Source organism: Terrapene carolina, unplaced genomic scaffold (assembly GCF_002925995.2).
Source record: "Terrapene carolina triunguis isolate 2854851 unplaced genomic scaffold, T_m_triunguis-2.0 Scaffold189, whole genome shotgun sequence".
In the NCBI taxonomy this organism is placed as follows: domain Eukaryota; kingdom Metazoa; phylum Chordata; order Testudines; family Emydidae; genus Terrapene; species Terrapene triunguis.
In genome coordinates, this window is record NW_020664540.1 from 4821974 (window position 1) to 4842854 (window position 20881).

The 20881-nt window shown below is 40.0% G+C and overlaps 1 protein-coding gene across 1 annotated transcript in view; it reads right to left on the reverse strand.

The window, feature by feature from the left end:
* The window catches only part of JAG2 (jagged canonical Notch ligand 2), a 104568-nt gene that overhangs the window by 32828 nt on the left and 50859 nt on the right, over positions 1-20881 (reverse strand). Inside the window, 2 exon segments of the mRNA XM_024200659.3 lie at positions 13227-13287; positions 14610-14864. Coding sequence (XP_024056427.2) covers positions 13227-13287; positions 14610-14864 — 316 coding nt within the window.

The following is a 20881-nucleotide window of genomic DNA, read 5'->3' on the forward strand; positions in this document are numbered from 1 at the left end:
GGTTGTGGTTTCTGAGACCATATGTTGGCAGCATGATAATGCTGTCCTCTGTGTTAATACCAACACAAACTACTCCTTGCTTAAAGCTCTGAATTTCTGCTCTTCTGTATTTAGTTACAAAGGTAGCTTTTTTCGTGTACTCACATATGTTTAGTGTCTCACTGGTAAACTTCTGGAACTATACTGTGCAAGTGACGGTGCTAGAGATTGCTCTGATACTTTCTACTTACATTGTAATCCCCACAATTTGTAATTGTAAACTCAGTTATCTACTTATTTCAGGAGACAAAGTTTATTCAGATAATTAAAAGATTCAGATAAATGGGGGTTGCCAGGAGTCTGTAGAATATACAAGCTCTATAGCAGTTCTCTCCTCCTGTGTTAATATGTTGTATAGTGAAATAAGATAAATATAATTAGAAAGCTAGTTCATACTAAAAATTCATCCTCTTGCCTCTAGGCAGTACCAATTACATACCCACAGAGTACAGCTGTTTCATATGCTAGGATACCTACTTATAGTAAAGCATGCATGATTTCTTTAATGTTTTAAATTTTGGTAATACAATTCTGATATTTAAGTGCATTCTCAACACACTTCAGCTTCTGTAACTTGGTTCATTATTGCCAACCCAAAAATCGGTTTTAATCCAAAGAATAAATACCTACTGACAAATGTGGCATGTCAATGTGACTATGACAGGAAAGTGTGTTTCAGTAACTCCTATTTAAATGGGCTACGAGAAATTGTGATAGTGCTCTAGGAGCATGGAGAGGGCAATGTAAATTATCTTCTGAAAAATGGAATTAAAATGTGGTTTTAGCCCCTGCTAGAACACACAAAAATGCTTATTTGGTAGGAAAGGGTTACTAGTTGTTCATGACATTAACTGTAAACTTTGTTTCCGGTATAAGTTGAGTTACCATAATAGCCCTAGGGAAATCATTTCTACAAGCTACCAGCAGTCCAACCAAAGGAACACTATGTTTACGAGTCAAAAGGTTACTATGTGGTAAACTGATCAGTCTTCAGTTTACAAGGAAGAATAAATTAGGATTTCCTCTCAAACAGGAAGTCTGGTCGCATCCTACATTAGCAGGTGCTAGAACAGCTTTAATTCCACTTCCTTCTTGAAAGATAACTTACATGGATCTCTGCTCACTCCTAGAGCAAAATGTGATAAAAAGAAAAACTTGTTCAACAGCTTGTGTATTGAAACTTGTGAGAAAATCATGTCAAAGCATTAAGGATAAGAACGTCAGTTCACCATGATAAAAAAAACAAAGCTTTAGAGAAGAGTGGAGTTATATTTAGAAAAAACAGAATTAATTTATTTCACCCCAGTAAACAAAGCCTAAAGAGAAGCTGTTTATGCAGCCAACAGTGGACTAGATTAAATTTCTGCCATTATGAATGGAAAAGCATACTTGAAGTTTCCATAATCCTAGGATTAATTTTGAACCCGATTATGAATAATGTAAACCATTTTTCCTATTTAAAGTGGAATTCACCCTGTACAACAACCTAGGCTCAGAAAATCCAAGATTCTTGATTGGGGTTAATTTCTTGTCCCTTTCTCCCTTCCCTTTTCTGCCAATTTTACTAGCACTAACTTTATGACCATGGCTATGCAAAAGCAAATCAGAGATAGCTTAATCTAAATTTCTGGGTTACTAACAGTACAAAGGAAGTTACCATAAATAGATTGTTCTAGTTTAGTGATTTCCTGAGGGAAGGTTGAAGCATACGCATCAAGTCTCAGATCAGACAGGTCCGCTACGTCCGGTTTAAGATCAACAAAGGGAGTGCAACAGGCACATATCGGAATGATCTTCAGTAATTTTAATTAAAAAGCCCATAAAAATAATGAACAGTTCTACAAACCTAGCTTAGCTGCTTTCAAAAGCAAATTAAAAGGGCTGCATTTTCTTTAGACTACAGAGGGATTGGTAACAATGGAAACCTACAGTTTAGATTAAGGCTGAAGTAGGCTACTTTAAAGAACAAAATATTAGCAAAACATGTAGGGACATCAAATTTCACAAGCTAAATAAAGGTAACCAAAGGAAACAATTGTGCTGTAGATTACCACACATGCAGTTATTTTAAGATACAATTCATGCTGATTATATCATCAATATATTTAAGTTTGTATAAAATATTTGTTCAGATTAGAATAATAGACTATCAGGGTTGGAAGGGACCTCAGGAGGTTATCCAGTCCAACACCTAACTACCACATTACTAGTAAGCGTGGCATGAAGTAGGTAAATGAGGATGTTACAACCAATACATTTGTAGAAATGCCGAGTCTGAGTGCATTAAGGCTCTGTGAAACAGCTGACACAAGGTCAAGATATCCCACAAGAGTCAATCAATAAAATAAATAAATAATAATAAAAAGATAGCATCTGGTACACACTGCAGCCCCAAATTGTATTCAGAAACAGCAGCAAAAAGCATTGAAAGGCAGTAACAGGTGCCAATGTGGCTATGTTTCTTTAATTGGAGTTTTGATATTCTACTACAAAGAGATTAGTTTTAAAAGTGTGAAGACTATACAAAATTAAGACCCAATTTTTTCAAACCATCATTTGTGGAAGAGGAGTATTTACCAAAACAAGACATTTAGTAACCATCATGCAGCTGAAGGGTCTGATCTGGCAAAGTGCCAACATGTGCTCAGTCTATTGACCTTAGTAGGGGTTAAGGGTTCTTGGCGCCTCTCTGATGGTGCTTGCATCTTGTATTATTGGGCCCTTAGTTTTCAAAACCAGATTCTAGGTTAGGCACATGGAATTATAAAGCTGCCAATGCATGATCCTGTTCACTTGGCTGTTTCATGTAAGTCTTTGCCATTTATTACATGTAATTTACTTTATTTTCACTTTTTCAACTTGTTCCACTTTAGCTTTTGAGAGGAAAAATGGATCTAGTTCAACACTCAGAAATAATACCACAAGTGTTTGCAAAGTAGACTCACTGAAGTCACTTGGATCTTATCCCCCTCTTATCCACCTACCAAGACAATCAGGTTATCCCTACCGGTGTTTAAAATAGGCCAATCACTTTGAGTCTATAGAACAGCATATTGTACACTGGAATTAGTTAAATTATCAGTTTCTCCCCTAGCCAGGAAGTCAGGATTTAGCTGCACAGATCTTTCCCCATAAGAGAAGTAGCTGAGCTTAAGTTTCACTTGACAAAACTCGTAACATACGTTACTGTTGAACAAAACTAACATTAATGACCAGAGAGAAAAAGTGAGAGGTTAATACACACACACACACACACACACACACACACACACACACACTTATTGGACCAACTTCTGTTGGCAAGAGACACAAGCTTTCAAGTTACACAGAACTCTTCCTCAGGTCTGGGTGGCCAGAGCAGTGAAACTGACTTACAAAGAGGGACATCTTAATTTTGAGAGCTCCTCACTTGCAGAAGCCAGGGGAGTGTTTCATATGTCAGACTGTCACATGAGTCAGACTCCATGCATAGGATCCAGGGATAGCACCTTGACAGGAATCTCAACAACTGAAAGCAGCTGGGCTTGGAATTGCATATGGACCTCCCTTAGGGAGTCCAATTAATTTTTTGCATCTACTTTTGGCTAGTAGGCTTCATGTTCTGGCTAAATATGTCAAGTCCTGGTGGTAACAAATCTCTATTATCAATGTTCAAAACAAAGATGAGGAAAAAGGTATTTACACTCAGAGCTAAGGCCCACCTTAAAGGCTAATTGTCTCTAAAAGAAATTAACCACAAGTGGGCTGAATCTAGTGATCTTGAGTCCCACCACTTTGCTTTATTTGTCTCTCTTTAGGAAATGGCTTAAACAACAACCACCACCACACACACACTTTTTTGGGGGCACAGATTTATGCCAATTTGCAGACCACACTTCTATAGACTGATAAAACGCCTCAATGCAATATGCAGGATTCTTTCCTTATATCTGCACTAACAGGTACTTCTCCACTACAGTTATACTTCAATATCCCACTACCATGTATCCTGGCTGGCTGGGGAACATTAGGCTCCTACCACTCTTTTGGTTAAAGCAGTTCAAGGAAGCGGAAGGAACCTATGACGCTTCCAAAGGCTGAGCTGAAACACTTCAGACAAAAATAAAAATCCTACATCCTGCAAGGCAGAAACAAACATCACAACTGTGTCCTGTTACTCACATGTGTATTTTTTCCCCCTACAGAACCTTCCTGACAAATAATAAAACCCCTCCCGCATTTAGACTTCAATTAGAAATTTTAGCCAAAACATTCATGGCAGGAAAACAAAGCCAATCCAGTGATGCGAATGACAGAAGCAAAATGCATCATTCAGTGGGTGGGAAAAAAATCCACTAAATTTTCTGATGACATACACAGGATGGTGTTGCACAAGCCAAAACAATAGTCATGTATAGTTATTTACTTAAAATAGGTATAAAGAGTCTGCTTAATTTAAGAGTTAAATTGTTATATATTAGGAGACAATGTGATCTAGTTACTAGAAGCGGACACTGAATTGGGGATCCACATTTTAAGACCTGTTATTGTACTAGCTCAATGAGGAATGCTCAGTGATGTCTGCTCAGGTCTGTTAGAGGCTTTTCCCCTCCAGATCTGGGGGGCACTCATTGACTGATCCAAGATGGGAAAAAAAAAAAAAAAAAAAAAAGCTTAACTTGGGCCTCCCTCGCCTTCTGAGTTCTTTTCCAGAAAGAATGCCAAACTGAACACTTCTCAGGAATAGGTCCTCTACCCCAAAACAGAAAAGGCACCTTGAGCGCCAGGCATGCAGCAGGGTAACCACATTAAAAGAGGAAAGTTTTGAAGCCTGGGGACTTTGCTTCAGTCACAGGTTCTAAACCCCAGTGTGAGGGAAGGCCCTAATACTTTTTTTTATTACTGTTGTATTTGTATTAGCCAACAGCCTTTAAACAACTAATCCTAAAACTACATTAACGACAACTGTACTATTTACACTAGTACTAATTATACCGACACACACACACACACACACACACACACACACACACACAGGACCTAAATTACATAGTGTGCAAAAAGCAGTGGACACTGCCAAGGGTTCCCTCTTATAATCTCAGGCAGTAAGAAGGAATGATTGGGCCCATCTGCTCTTTATCCCTCGGATAGGGGGAGCAAGTGTAGCTGGGGCACTGACACCACCCCAATAAACAATGCTGGCCAAAATCTCATTTCCAGTCCATTTGACTCAGTCTAAACATCCTCTATAGGACACGTTTTTCTTTATCTTTTAGAAATGATTTTTTTTTTTTAAACAGATGCATCATATACACCTACCATAGTTCTATGCTGATTAAGTTTCATTTTAATAACATTGAATATTGAGATTTGGCCCCTTTAAATTGTTTTTGAAGCAAGATTCTCTGTAAAAGCTTAAAATAAACAAAAGGAAAGTACACAGACTTTATACACAGCACTACCATCCTGGCAAGATGGGAACAATGTAGCTCGGATACTAGAGATGCCTGGAACTTCTCCAAACAGGTGCCAAAGTGGATCATGAGGAAATGAGAGATTAAATTAAGTGTACTGACAACTCGTTGAAAATGGTACCAAAAGACTCAGATAACCTATCTCGAAGAACTAGCCTTTAGGTTCCCCCATATCTATGGCCATCCAGGATCACTGTGGTGTGCAGGTCCCAGTTACTCTGAATAAGGTTACCTCAACAAATAACTAACTGTTACATCAAAGTTAACCCATTGCTGTGTAGCACAAACAATACAATCTAGTATTTAAGATCTGCTGTTGTCCAAAAACTGTGTAAAAACACAACACACAATACATCCATACACACCAGAAAACAAATTGCCCCCACCACCTGAACTTTTCAGCAATGGTCTGTGATATAAATCAGTTCAAGGTACTGTGAAGTCACTGATCAACAAGACCACTTAATCTGCAATTTAAAAAAAAAACCCAGTTTTTAAGACAGATTAGTAGTCCCAAATCTAGCTATTTTATCAGACAGTTTTTAGCAGCGGATTCCTGTCTATACAAGAAGCAATTGGTTTGATATCAATGTCATTTTGCCTGTCATCTTAGCAAGCTTTTCGTTGTTGTTTCTTCTGAACTGACTCTGCAGTAAAATCACCCCCATATGAGGAAAACCATTTCTGAAACACAGCATGTTCCTTACCAAGTAGAATTCCTGCATATATGTTATACCCTATAAAATATTTTAAAATTGCTCAACTCCATGTTGACACTTATTCTAGAATGAGGTGCCAGCAGAATAACCACTTTCTCAAGAGAAGAAGAAAATAAAAATCTGAAAAATCCTCTTCCTCACCCCCCAACCACAAGACACATCAGACCATTAGTTCTCAAGATAACTTTTTACAGGGGCCTGCTATAGGGGTTCCCAAAACAAGTTAAAATGAAGACCTGTATTTTTGTTTTCCTCCCTACCTTGCTAACCAGACAAAAAGATACATTGATAAATAGCTCAAGCAACACCAACAAAAGGACTTAAAAAAAAAATAATCAGAGGCAAGAAAGCTTTCCAGCAGATAAGGATGACAGTCCTGCTGCTGCCAAAGGCATAACTGAGAATTTAGTTATTTACCAGCTGAATGGCTACATCAGACTGCTATGGTTCTAATGTCTGCCTCTACAGAAGCACTTAGTCAAAGGAATCACTTTGAATTACTTGATATCAAGAGTAAAAAAAGCAAAAAAACCACTTCAGTAAAAAGCTGTAATTAGGATCCTCACACTAAATGAGAGATGAAAAACAGAGTTTGCAATTTTTCTGTATATAAAAACAATTGTGAAGTTTGAGAATAAGGCAAATCAGTTTATGAGCCAGACTACTGGCACCAGCAGACTTCCACGCCTCTCACACCCATTCGCCTTCCTCCCATTTTTCATTTCCCTTTAGAATTAGAAAGCAGTCATTGTTTTTACCTGTTAAATGAGGGTGGCAATAGTCCAAAAATCCAAAGAAGGAATTTAGATTATAATTCAATAGCTCCAAACACAATTATCCCAAGTACATCTAAACAGTCTTCCTTGCAAGGCTGTAAACAACAAAAGGTCACGCCTGCAAGCCTTGTTTGAAATTCACTCCACTTTTTTATAGAAAATTTCTACCATCTAGTCAAAGTGTTCTTTTCTAACGTACACCGATCTCTACCATGGCATGCAAGAACGAGGTACACTAAGTACCAACTGTGAGGTTGGCTTGTCCAATCAGTAACAAATCATTTATAGAAACATATTTTAAGACTTGTTGCATTAATGGGAAATTTAGTGTCATTGAATTAACTTCTATAGATCAGTCCAATATCTCTGATGGACATGCAGATCAAGGGCAACTGTTTTTTTTTTTTTTTTTTTTTTAAACAGGGTATAAAAACTGTAGTATCGACCTACTAGTAAATCTTTGATACCTTAGTTGATTTTAACAGTCTCTCTACTTGCTAACCAATTTCATGGATTGGTGACATCAGTTGTAGGTATGAGGCAAGTCTCCAAAGAGGGCCAGATCTTTGGAATTTAATGAACCCTCCCTAAACCCTCACCACCCCCATCATATACATAAAATAAGCTTTCCAATGGTATGTTCAGAAGAAGAGCTGTCAAGTGGTGCTGTAAAACTGTAGGCGAGGTGAAACAATGGTATCCAAAATGAGAAAAGGTCATTTTTTGAAGTTCTAGAAATACTGCAACATGATTATGACTACAGTTTTTGCTATTTAAGTTAATTTCAAACACCTTAAGGTGCTGTTTATTGGCCAAAACTATGATGTATTACAAGTTTTTTTTGGTTTTGCACAGGCAAGCTTTTCCCCCAGAAGCGATGAAGCTGTTTAACATACAGAAAACATGGCAAATATCTACATTTTGTAATATACTAACATGAAATGTTTCACATGGCATATTCTTAATTATCAAAGTATTTTACAAGGAAAACATTTTCTATACAGATGCTCCCCGGATTATGCAAGAGCCGACTTACACAAATTCGCACTTACGGAAAAACTTCCATAAGCCAGAAATAGGATTTTCGAGTTGCAGAAATTTTTGCATAACGTACCGGTATACGTTTCTGAGTTACGCAAAATTCGAGTTACGCAAGGCTTTCTGGAATGGAACGATTGCGTAAGTCAGGGGGCGTCTGTATTCCAATTGAAGTTTGCTGACCAGATCAAGCTCACACTGAAGATTGTGCACCAGTAGCAATAGATTGCATGCCCATAGTTTGTACTGCATAGTGGGAAGGTAAATGTATGTGAATTCCTAATGTAATGCTTCTCCATTTGTAAGCTTTTGTACATACATTGTAACATGTAGTCTGCCTGGAAGAAGGTTTTAGTTTGTAGCTGGCTCTGCATGCAGTACTAGTCTTTGAAATATTCTAGAAACTAGCTTTTTAATTCAGTTATGCTTATGTATGGGTCAGCTATAGTGTTAGAGATGAACATACACAGCTTTATATTATGAATATGCAAAACCTATGAAAGAAATGGTGAAACAAGTAGCAGCAAACATACATCTACAAAAAAAAGTCCTTGACTCTGCACTGAAGAGGGGATGAAAAGAATGTTCTACCTCTTCCCAGCCATGTCATCCACAATATGACAAACCCATTTGACACGGAGTCATAGCCAAAAGGTGCTTATCAACATATCTAATGGACTGCATGTGACATCAGACATACAAGAGTCTCTACTAAAATAGCAGATGTTGGTGAAGAACAAATGGAGAGATTTGAGAGAGGAACAGCTGATTCTGATGGGACATGTAGCTTCTTCAGACAGTTAAGAAACCTGGCATCACTACATTTGCTGACGTGGCCAAAACCACCAAATACAAGTCTGGCAAGAGAGGGACAATCATAGCAGCTATCAGTCCAAAAATGGTCTTCCACAGAGCCCTGTCCTTAGCAAGATGCAGAGATTATGTTTCAATAGCAACTGTTCTAAGTCACCCAATAGGACCTGTGCCTATGTACCGCTTCCATGCTGATGAACCAACAAGAATACCAGACACTCAATTAGGGCATCAGCTGGAAGAATCCATGAGCTAGGAGTATGCAACAAAGAAACCATGGTGTACATCAGAGATGCCATGGCTATTATACAAATGATGGCCAGAGAAATTCCACACATTTGATTAACTGGCTGCTGAGTACTTGAGGCAGGTCCTGAAAGATTTTGACAAAGCTAATTCTGTAATTGAAGTCTTTGACAGATATGACAAAGTAACCGAAAACTGCGGAAAGACCACGCCAGACAGGATCTAAAGATGGCTACAAAAGATACCAGGTGATTGGTGGACGCCCTGTGCCTCCATGGAAAGAGTTCCTAAACATGGCATTCAACAAGCAGTCACTTGTAAAATTCCTTCATGAATATATGGTTTAAATGCACATGATAATGTAGGAGCACACCAAACACAAATACTCCTTGTAGCTGGAGGCTTTTCCAATTGTAAAGCAGCAAAGTCCATCATCAGTAGAGGTGCTGAAGAAGCCCAAGAAGGTACTCAACAGGAAGTGGTCATAAGGATGCTTCTGCATACTTTATGTGCAAGTATGGCTTTTGGGTCTCCTAATACCAAAGGAACCATGGTAATTAGATCATGTGATACACATGTTTTGGTCCTTGCTGTTCACTACTTTCCAAAAATGGAACACATACATAACATGGATTGAAACAGGTGCCATTACCAGCACAATGGACATGCATCACTTCACATCTGTGCATGCAACTTGTGCAGCACTCACTCTTGACTTCTGTAACATGCTTCCTGCTGTACAAGTATTAACAGGATGTGACTGTTTTGACAACATTACAGAATTTTTTTTCACCAATATCAAATAGGGATGACAAAGAGCCCACTGCTTCAGAGATCTTGCCAAACTGGGAGAGGGTGATGGATAAGCTGCAATTTCTGCAGCAAGGAAGTTGGTAGATGACTAGAGCAGGAAAGGAAAGGAGACCCACAGAAATCTGAATTGTGTGTGCCTCAATCTAGCCATCAACAAGGACAAGTCACTGGCCAAACGCTCGCCATGTGAGGACAGTTTTGAAGACTATATCAAAAGAGCATCTTGGCAAAGACTGGGATATTTTCACACCGATAAATCATTGCAACATAGATGGAAAAGTGTGAGTGATGAACTACTTCATGTATTCTTCAAGGGCCCAATAGAATATGAGTTTCTACAAGACTTCATTTGTGCCTGTACCAGTAGGGATCGCTGCACGATCAACTGTGTCTGTAGTCAGAACAATATTTCCTGCACAGATATGTGTGTGCCAAGCAATAAAGACTTGGTAACTCAGCAGAGATCATAACGATGAACAAAATGACAATAATGATGGTGACTAGAAATGTCACTAACGTTATTACATTTCCAGGATACCTGTTCAAGTTTATTATTAGATTTTGTTTTACTCTTTAGTTTGTTATTGTGATGCTCTGAGGTCAAAGAAATCCAATTTTGTGTCTTGAAATAATACAGAGTCATTAAACAAACAAACAAATTAAAGTGACCACTGAAATACTTGCATGTGTTGATGGTGTCATTGTTTATCTCCATTTCTATGGAAATGGCACCACTTGATAGCTCCACATCATACCGCATCTTATAGTAGACATAAGCAGCTTTCAAATGAGATGCATGTGGGTAGAGGGTACATTAAGAAAAACAAATTGGTAGTGTCTGCCACTTTCTGTTGAGATCTTAGGTGTATTTTCACATCTGTCAAGAATCTGGCAGGTGGAATACAATCCAACTGTAGTATTTTTACACCTAAACTTTCTTCTGCTATCTTCTCTTCCAGCAAAAGAGAGGCTGCTGTTTAAACTTCCTGAATATATAGGAGTGACTAACTAGACAAAACAGAATAATGGGAAGAGCCTCTAGTCAGAGCCCTTAAAAGAAACTGGGATTCTACTTTTCGGAAATTTAACTCAACTGGGGTACCTTAGAAGAGCCATACGGATATCAAATATTAAGGAAACAGCTCTTCATGTTCTTTAGAAACCAAGGGGATATGTAACAGGATTCCCTCCTTTAGTTTTAAAGCTACCCCTTTAAAAATCCCCTTCAAAAGCATCTGGTCTCTCGGGAGCCTCAACCTAATCTTTAGGGTCCTATGTGTTCTCCCCCTTTGAATCTTTCAAAGGTATTTTCTTGCACTCTCTTCTGCTAGAACACATTCCTGTTAGCCTTTATTTGTTTCAGCAAGATGAGGGTACTTACACTACTTCTCCTACATGGTTACCTGTCTAGCTTTTCCCCCTCCTTGTAAAAAAAGGTATTAGCCTTAGGCAAAGCAAGGTATGTCTACACTAGCACTTTTTTTGGTAAAACTTTTGTTGGTGAGGAGTGTGGGGGGAAAAAATACACCGCTGACCATAAGTTTCACCGACAAAAGTGCCAGCATGGACAATGCTCTGCCAACACAGCGACCGCCGTTTGTTGAGGGGGAGGTAGTTATGCCAATGGGAGAGCTCTCTCCCATCGGCATAGAGCGGCTACATGTGAGACCTAGCCTAAGTTTGTCTTGCCTTTTCATCTCAATTGGTATTCCCTTAGATGCCTTCTCACATCCCACCACTACCTGGACATCAATAAGGCTCCGAAGATGCCCCACCCACCTGAAGCAAAATTCAGGAAAGTACTTGCTCAGTTTTCTTCAAGAGTTTTCACATTGGGGAACATTCCCAATATAAGCTGATGGTCATTTTCCCAAGTCAAAGTCATAGTCTGAACTGGTGGCAGTGAAGTCATAAATGCATTTTATAACATTGTATGCAGTGTTGTTGTAGCTGTGTTTATCCCAGGATATTAGGGATACAATATAGGTGAGGTAATATCTTTTATTGAACCAACTTCTGATGGAGACAAACACTTTTGAATTTATACCGAGCTCTTCTTCAGGTCTGGGAAAAGAACTCAGAGCATCACAGCTAAATACAAAGTGGAACAGATTCTTTAGCATAGGTAGTTAAAATATATTTCAAGGAACCCTTCAAGGTAAACGGCCTGTTAACACCTCTCCAGTCATAGGGGAGAAAAGGAAAAGAAAAAATTTGGGGGGGGAGGGGCGAGTTTAGTAGGTTATATAATACCCTCCCCCCCCAAGTTTTTTTTTCTTTGTATTCCACAAAACAGGAACTAACCTCAGTCAGCCAAGACTTTCATGTTGAGAGCTGCAAGATATTTTCTTAACAAATAAAGAATGTGTCTAATTAACAGAGAACTCAGTGTTTTGATAAGTTGGCAAGTAGTACATAATTACAGGAGAATAGACTGATGTTTATGCTTTGGCCACAAACATTTTTGAGTACTTGTACAAGCGGCAAGTTTTGAAGAGTTGGGACAAGTAGATTTACAAAGCCAGCTGCAATAAGGTAGCACTGGTTCTCTCTTGACCGACCCTGTTAACAGATGTTAGAACTCCTGCATGGAAGTGATAACCAATTCATGTCCACTGTGGCAGGCACTACCTGTTCACCTTCCCTTTATTTTCAGAGTGGAGTTACGTGGTTCAACCCAGAGGGAAACAGAGTCTGGGACATACCTGCAAGAAACCCTAAGAACAAGCCTGGCTGGGGGTAGAATGCATAGGCGGTGTTTTATTTAGTGTTATCTCAATTGAAAAATATGACCTCAAGAAAAGGGTTGGGTGTGGCGCTGATCCAGAATGTACCTTTTGTGCTGAAGTTGGGAAAATACCATCTACCCATACAACCCATTCTTTAAAACATAAATAAATAAAAACCAATTGAAATGAAAGACTGTCTGTTTTTTCAGAAGACCTGGATGAGACCTATGGGAGACCTAGAAATATTCAAAGTTAGAGCAGGCTAATAAATTTTCTGCTATTGCAGGTGATCTTTAAATAGAACACAGTGCTGGTTCTTGTTTGAAGTGCCTCATCTAATCCCAACTGTGTTTTTTGCAAATCCCTTCAGTCACAAACACAGAAGCAGACAACCTCTGAAAGTAACAAGTTCTGTGAAACTCAAAGTCTGAAATAAATGTAACTTAATATTGCATAGACGGAATATATCCATATCTATACCCATCCAGCCAATTTTTATTTTATGTACACTGCCTAATTGCTAAAATCACTGTTAAAAGCAAAGTACTGGAAAGCCAGTGTTCTTCCTTCACACTAAAATAGCCAAGTACATATACTTACTTGCATTCCCCAGGTACACTGCAACCCCCATGGAGTAAATTACATCCTTGTTTACATACAGCTGTGAATAGAAAAAAGGTTTAGACTTCAGTTAGTATGGGCAGTAATACTTCAGTTAATACAGAAACACTAGCTCCTAGTCCAGCAATTAAAGCAATTTCATAATGAGTAGCTTATTCATTGCTCATTCCTAAAACAGTTTTCCTTTCAATTAATTCTTCCAGACATCAACAGCACAACTATTAAAAAAAAAAAAAATCTAGCTCTTCAAGCTAGCTATTTCATTAAATCAACTCCAAGTTTTTATAAAACCAACTGAGGTAGCCTCTTGTTTAGCATGGATCTACAAACATAGATTACATTTTTAATGTTATACCAATTAATTTGATTTGTTACATGGGTTCAGACATTTTAAGTTACTCAACCTTTTAAAATAAGATAAATATAGAACTAAAGACCAGTACACCTTCAAAAATTATACAATATTGGCTAAAATAGCTATAAACTGGTGTTCTCTCATCACTTTCATTCTGTCATAAGTGAAAAAAAAAAACAATTTTAGTGCTAGTTACTCACTGAAAGATAGGAGGAAAAATGCTGTGGGACTAAATTGAACATTCCAGGTATATTTAAGAAGGACTGCACTTGAACATTAACAGACATCAAAAAGCTTTCAGCTTTGTATACATTAAACTTTAAACAGCTTTAGCCTCATTTTCAAGAGTTACAAGGACTTTTTCCAGGACTGGAAAATGTACACAGTATTATTGAATCTGGTACTGTAAAATGTTATTAAAGCTATCTTCATTAGAAATCTGTTATTAAGCTATAATGTATCATTTTTTCTTAAAAAGTTAGCTCCTTGAACAAAGTTAACCAGTACCTTCAGTTTCAGTTAAAAGGGCATTTAATTCACTGGTTTAAAGACCTGATTTGATAGGCAGTCAGACAAGTCCTCTCTACAGCAACGGGATCCCTTTATCAGACTCTGCCCAAGAGCCTCACTTCACTCTTACTAGAGCAAGTCGGGTTTTTTTGTTTTTGCTTTTAAAAAAATAAAAAACAAAAGAAGCATCCAGCAACAAAATAGTGCTTGCATTCATAGTGGCAATTCATAGTCATTCATAGGGATAGTGAATAGGCATTGGGCCAGGAAAAGAGAATGATCAAGTTAGCTTATGGTTCAATTCTAAATGATTTTTTTGGAATTGCCAGCAAACTGAAAAACCCATTATTTGCCCAGCTCTAACAACAAAGCAAATCTATTTGTATTGTGCTAGTGCACATGGCAGTATAGTTGGTGCAGCATGCTAAAAAAGATTCAACCTCAATATGACTTCTTGTTTCAATAACAATTATGTAAAATAGTAAACAAAGTATTACCTTGTTTACATTCTTCTCCCATCCAACCTTCCATGCAGGCTTTGTTTCCATATTGGTCACACGTGTAGTGACCAACAAAGTCATTACGAGGTCCGCAAAATTTATTGCATCGTGTGCTGTAGTAATTCTCATCACATTTCACTCTTATTTGCACTTCAAAATGAGCTACATGCCCCTTAAATGGTAGGGTCTTCCACCGATCCTCAGGGTTGATCATACCAGCATACGACACTCTCTCTATTAACAGCTCTTCATCTTTTATAAAGAGAAAACAAAAACCCTAATATATTGCAAGCCGGATGCACATTATGCAAAATTACTTTTTTTCCTGTATTAATTGGTTAAAAAGACCTTAAGCACAGAAACAAAAAAAACACTTAAGTTGCTAAAGGGCTACTAACCCCAAATTTATTTCTCTGCCTTGCAAAGTTATAGGACTTTAAGAATAAAGAACAGAGCCTCATATGAAGATAAACTTGTTGATTGACATTGTGTGGGTGTGGTGTATTTGGAAGCATTGACAAAAAGCCATTTCCTATTGATTATGTTCCATTTCTTAAATTGCAAAATCTGCATAAATCCAGTAAATAAATTGTTGGAATAGGGGTTCTCTGATACGAGTAATTAAAAAACAACAAACAAACAAAAAAGCCCATAGTATGTTCAACTAGGTTGCTCTAAATAGACACATACAATTGTATCCCTCAATAAATCCTGTTTTATGTATGTAAAAAGCTCATCCACCTCATGGAACCTCCCTCCAAAATTTGAAATCCATGACTTAAAATGTGTCAAAGTGAGACCACATGTGTTATTTGGAAGCAAGACATCTAGAATTAGAGAGAGTAAACTCAAGGTAATATATGGAATATTCATGATTACTTTATCACTTGTTCATTTTTTCCAGTACAATTAAATGAATAGCATTTCACCATTGTGTAACTTTCATATTCTTCTCTAGGAAATGACAGTCTAAAAAAAATAAAGCATGGCAGGTGGCAATCACAGTGAATTAAAGGACTGAGTGGACATGAAGCCTTAAGTAGTCTCACCCGACAAGAGGGTTATAGGACACAGATTTAAGGAACTGCTACCATTATACATATTTCATAGTTAGAAGACTTAATGATTGACAGCATTGAAAAGTTTTCATAAGCAATACAAAAAAAATTAATGAATTTGTTCGCCAGAAGAGAGCTTTAGCTAGCATTCAGTGTTTAGAAACTATAATAAGCATTACTTCCCCTACTCCAGATGTTATGTATATAAAATCCTAAAATGAAAGGTTAATCACATGGTATTATCACTTACTGAAGTTAATCTAGAAAAAAGTCATCTAAAATTGCACATACTACTATTACTCCCGTGAAGAGGTTATAACAACCTCTGAAGTGGTCATGAATGTACGGACTTCATGCATAACAACAAAATGTGCTAAATAAAGATACTTTAGCATTTGTTTTCTTTGAACACCAAATGTTTCAAATAAATAAAAATAAAGCACAAAAGGAAAGCTAAGATGAGTAGACAGTTTCCACGTGGAAAGATCAAATCCCATATCTCCAGGTCTATGGTTCACATCTAGCCCAGCCCAGGCTGGTACTAGTGAATGACACTATGTTACTACTGCATGGTTTCAGCACCCTATGCAAAGTAGGTTTGTGTTGTCTATCCAATTACTAATAGACAATCATATAATTAGCATAACAGTCTTGCTGGCAGTCTTAGAAGATGAACATGAGACCTGTGACCCTGTTGCCCTTATGGCTAGGCACACTGTGACAGTATGGGGCCTCTTGTATGTCTGTTGCCATAGTTATACCTCTTTGGTAAAGACTAGAGGACTTCAGTGGGACTAGAGGTCAAGTGAACATTTTTCAAATAAAAGTCAAACATTAGAAGAAGAAAAAAAGACTATAGAAGTATAGTCTCTGGAAGTAGAAGTCCTGCCCCCTCCCAAAAAACAAACAATGTAATAGCATTTCCTCTTAAGTTCTGGCATTAGTGTATGACATCTATATCTTCCCTTCAAAAATTAAAGAACTCAGATGTAAGAATTATGCAAGTTTAGTTCAAGCATGACAAGGCGCTCAAGTTTCAGTAGGATTTGGGGCTAGTTATGCTCACTTCCTCCAGCCCAGTAAACATTTTAAAAGTTAGAAGTAAATATAAAAGTAGGAAGATATGAAACAGTAAAAATCCACACAAGAAAGCTATTTAAGTCTGTTAAGACTGGCTTGTATTAAATATTGAATTTATAAGATAGACAAGTTCAAATATCTGCCTATTGCTGTTCTTTAAGGACATGCCCATAAGTCCTTTTATGTGGGTTCTTTTTTTCTGCTGCAGCACATGGACAGTTCAGAATAGGCAAAATATACACCTTGGATGGGCCACCCTAAAGCTCTGCAAAGAAGAAATTTCAAAGCCAAATAAGGACACATTAAAACCTAGTGTGGTGTATTACATGTGAAAAAGTTAGTGACAGTGAGATCCACACATATATATCTCCACATATACATACGTACGTATACGTGGAGATATATATCCACTTTTTTTTTTTAAACTGCAGGAACAGAACCAAGTGGTAGAAGGATGTAGAATCCACTCTAACTGCTATGTTGTTTATCCTTCAGCTTAGTACAATGGCACTCTTCCTCAGTTAGGAACTTACATGACCCCAAGGACTGACTATCATGGTGGCTCAAGTAAAAATGCATTGATAACTGTTTTCCAAGTGCGAGAAATCTACATAGTGTCTACAAACTAAGAGCTGCAATGACTACCACCATATACTCTTGGAAAAGCCCACCAAGGTATTGCTATCCACCTGACTTAAGACCTGAACTGAAAGGAGTAGCTTTGGTAATGAAACCTCGTTAAACATAAGTGGGCTAGTGCACATTCATTAGATTCAGTTAAGGCATTAAAATATTGATTATTTCTGGAAGAGTTGATGCTAGCATTTCCATGCAGAACTTTGTTCATGAATCAAAAGTGAGGTTCAAATGCCCCAAACTCCCCACTTTGCCTTCTTTCAGAATAAGTTATAACCATCCTGGAAAATATTTTCATTTTTGGGAATTCTTCCTGGAGCTCCTGCCTGAGAGATTATTTAGAAGCCTAGATAAGTATTTATTTAGGAAATACAAGGAATTGGCTCTGGGACAAGTAGAGGAGGTAAGGTGGGGGAAGGGAGGAAAAAAGTTGTTAATCAGCTCTCAGAGTTCCAGCATCCAGTGTTATCAGGGTCATAGTCTACTTCAAGAGTAGAGATGAAGAAGGCCCCTAAATCCCATGTGTGTTTTAAAACAAGGACTGCGATATGTAGTCAGGAGCTGGCCTATCCAAAGGAAGAGTGGTGGAAGAATACTAACACGACTCTTCCACTACTAGGCCAAAAACTCCTTGATGAGATAAAGGAGTTGCCTTTTAAAGTTTATTTTATGACCTTGTCTAACGAGTCTCCAGGCAGCCTACGAAAAAAACGGTTACTCACCTTTGTAACTGTTCTTCAAGATGTGTTGCTCATATCCATTCCAATTAGGTGTGTGCGCACGCCGCGTGCACGATTGTCGGAGAATTTTCTACCCTAGCAACACCCGGTGGGTCGGCTGTGGAGCCCCCTGGAGTGGCGCCTTCATGGCGCTGGATATATACCCCAGCCGACCCAGCGACCCCTCAGTTCCTTCTTGCCGGCTACTCCGACAGTGGGGAAGGGGGGCGGGTTTGGAATGGATATGAGCAACACATCTCTAAGAACAACAGTCACAAAGGTGAGTAACCGTTTTTTCTTCGAGTGCTTGCTCATATCGATTCCAATTAGGTGACTACCAAGCCTTACCTAGGCGGTGGGGTTGGAGTGAGACATCACTGAGTGCAAAACCGCTGATCCGAATGCAGCATCGTCTCTGGACTGCTGTACAAGCGCATAGTGAGCGGCAAAGGTGTGGACCGATGACCAAACCGTCGCTCTACAAATGTCCTGGATCGGGACATGAGCCAGGAAGGCAGTTGAGGAGGCTTGGGCCCTCGTGGAGTGGGCGGTGAGGCGTGGCGTCGGGGCTACAGGTCGTAGCAAGCACAAATGAAGGACGTGATCCAAGAGGAGAGACATTGCGAGGAGACCAGTAAACCTTTCATCCGGTTGGCCACTGCAACGAAGAGTTGCGTCGTCTTCCTAAACGGTTTCGTATGCTCAATATAGAAAGCAAGGGCCCTGCGTACGTCCAAGGAGTGCATACGCTGGTCTTGACGGGTGGCGTGCGGCTTAGAATGGAAGACCGGGAGAAGTATATCTTGGTTCACATGAAAAGCTGATACAACCTTGGGAAGAAAGGCAGGGTGGGGGCAAAGCTGCACCTTGTCTTTATGGAAGACTGTGTATGGCGGCTCAGACATGAGCGCCCTGATTTCCAAAACACGCCTCGCTGAAGTGATGGCTACAAGGAAGGCTGTCTTCCAAGATAGGTAAAGGAGTGAGCAGGTAGCCAATGGCTCGAACGGGGGCCCTGTGAGCTTGGAGAGAACCAGGTTAAGATCCCACACCGGAACGGGTTGACGTTGCTGTGGGTATAGCCGGTCTAAGCCCTTGAGGAATCTGACGACCATCGGGTTAGAGAAGACCGAGGAAGCGTGTTCTCCTGGGTGGAACGCCGATATAGCGACCAGGTGAACCCTGACCGAAGATATCGCCAAGCCCTGCTGTTTTAGGGATAGGAGATATTCAAGTATAAAGTGGAATAGACGCCAGCAAGGGGGGCATGGCCCGCTGCTCGCACCAACAGAAGAAACGTTTCCACTTGGCTAAGTAAGTGGTCCGTGTAGAGGGCTTTCTACTTCCTAGTAGAATCTGTTGCACGGGATGTGAGCATCGTAGCTCTGTCCGATTCAGCCATGGAGCATCCACGCTGTAAGGTGGAGCGATTGCAGGTCGGGGTGACAGAGTCGGCCGTGGTCCTGAGAGATCAAGTCTGGGCACAAGGGAAGCGTGATCGGAGTTTGTACCGATAGCTCCAGAAGCGTGGTGTACCAGTGCTGTCTTGGCCAAGCTGGAGCGACTAGAATCATACGTGCCTTGTCTCTGCATAGCTTGAGCAGTACCCTGTGGACCAGTGGAAATGAAGGGAAAGCGTATAACAGCTGGTCTCTCCACGATAGGAGGAAAGCGTCCGACAGGGAGCCCGGAGATCGCCCTTGGAGGGAGCAGAACACGTGGCACTTCCTGTTGGCTTGTGAGGCGAACAAGTCGACCTGGGGAAATCCCCACCTCTGGAAGATGGAATGGATGATATCCGAGCGAATCGACCACTCGTGCGTCTGGAAGGATCTGCTGAGACGGTCTGCTAGAGTGTTCTGGACTCCAGGTAGGAACGATGCCATGAGATGCATCGAGTGGGCAATGCAGAACTCCCACAGGCGAATGGCCTCTTGGCATAGGAGAGACGACAGGGCTCCTCCTTGCTTGTTGATGTAGAACATGGCCGTGGTGTTGTCTGTGAGGACTGACACGCAACGGCCACGTAGGAGACCAAGAAATGCCTGACAGGCTAGGCGCACCGCCATCAGCTCTCGAACATTGATGTGCAGAGCTAGTTGGGATGCGGTCCACAGGCCCTGGGTATGGTGCTCTCCGAGGTGAGCGCCCCAACCTAGAGATGAAGCGTCCGTGACCAGGTGCAGGGAGGGTTGTGGGGCGTGAAACGGCACTCCTGCGCAAACCGCCTTGTGATCCAGCCACCAGGTGAGAGAGGTCAAGACCGAGTTCGGAACCGTGACCACCATGTTCAGGTTGTCCCGATAAGGACGGTACACCGATGATACCCAGGCCTGAAGTGGGCGAAGCCGAAGTCTGGCATGCCTGGTTACGTAAGTGCAAGAGGGCATGTGTCCCAACAGGCCGAGGCACGTCCTTATTGTGGTGATCGGGAAGACCTGGAGTCCGTGGATAATGTTTGTGATGGTGTGAAACCGAGTGTCTGGCAGAAGAGTTCGGGCGAGTCTGGAGTCTAAGACTGCCCCGATAAACTCTATTCTCTGGGTTAGCTCCAGAGTGGACTTTTCTTTGTTGAGTAAAATGCCTAACTCGTGGAATGTTTGTAGTATTATCTTGACGCGAGTTTGAACTTGCTCCCTGGTGCGGCCGCGCACCAGCCAGTCGTCTAGATACGGGAACACCTGTATCCTTTGTTGACGAAGGTATGCTGCCACGACAGCCATATATTTGGTGAACACTCTCAGAGCCGCGGACAAGCCGAAGGGAAGGACGGCAA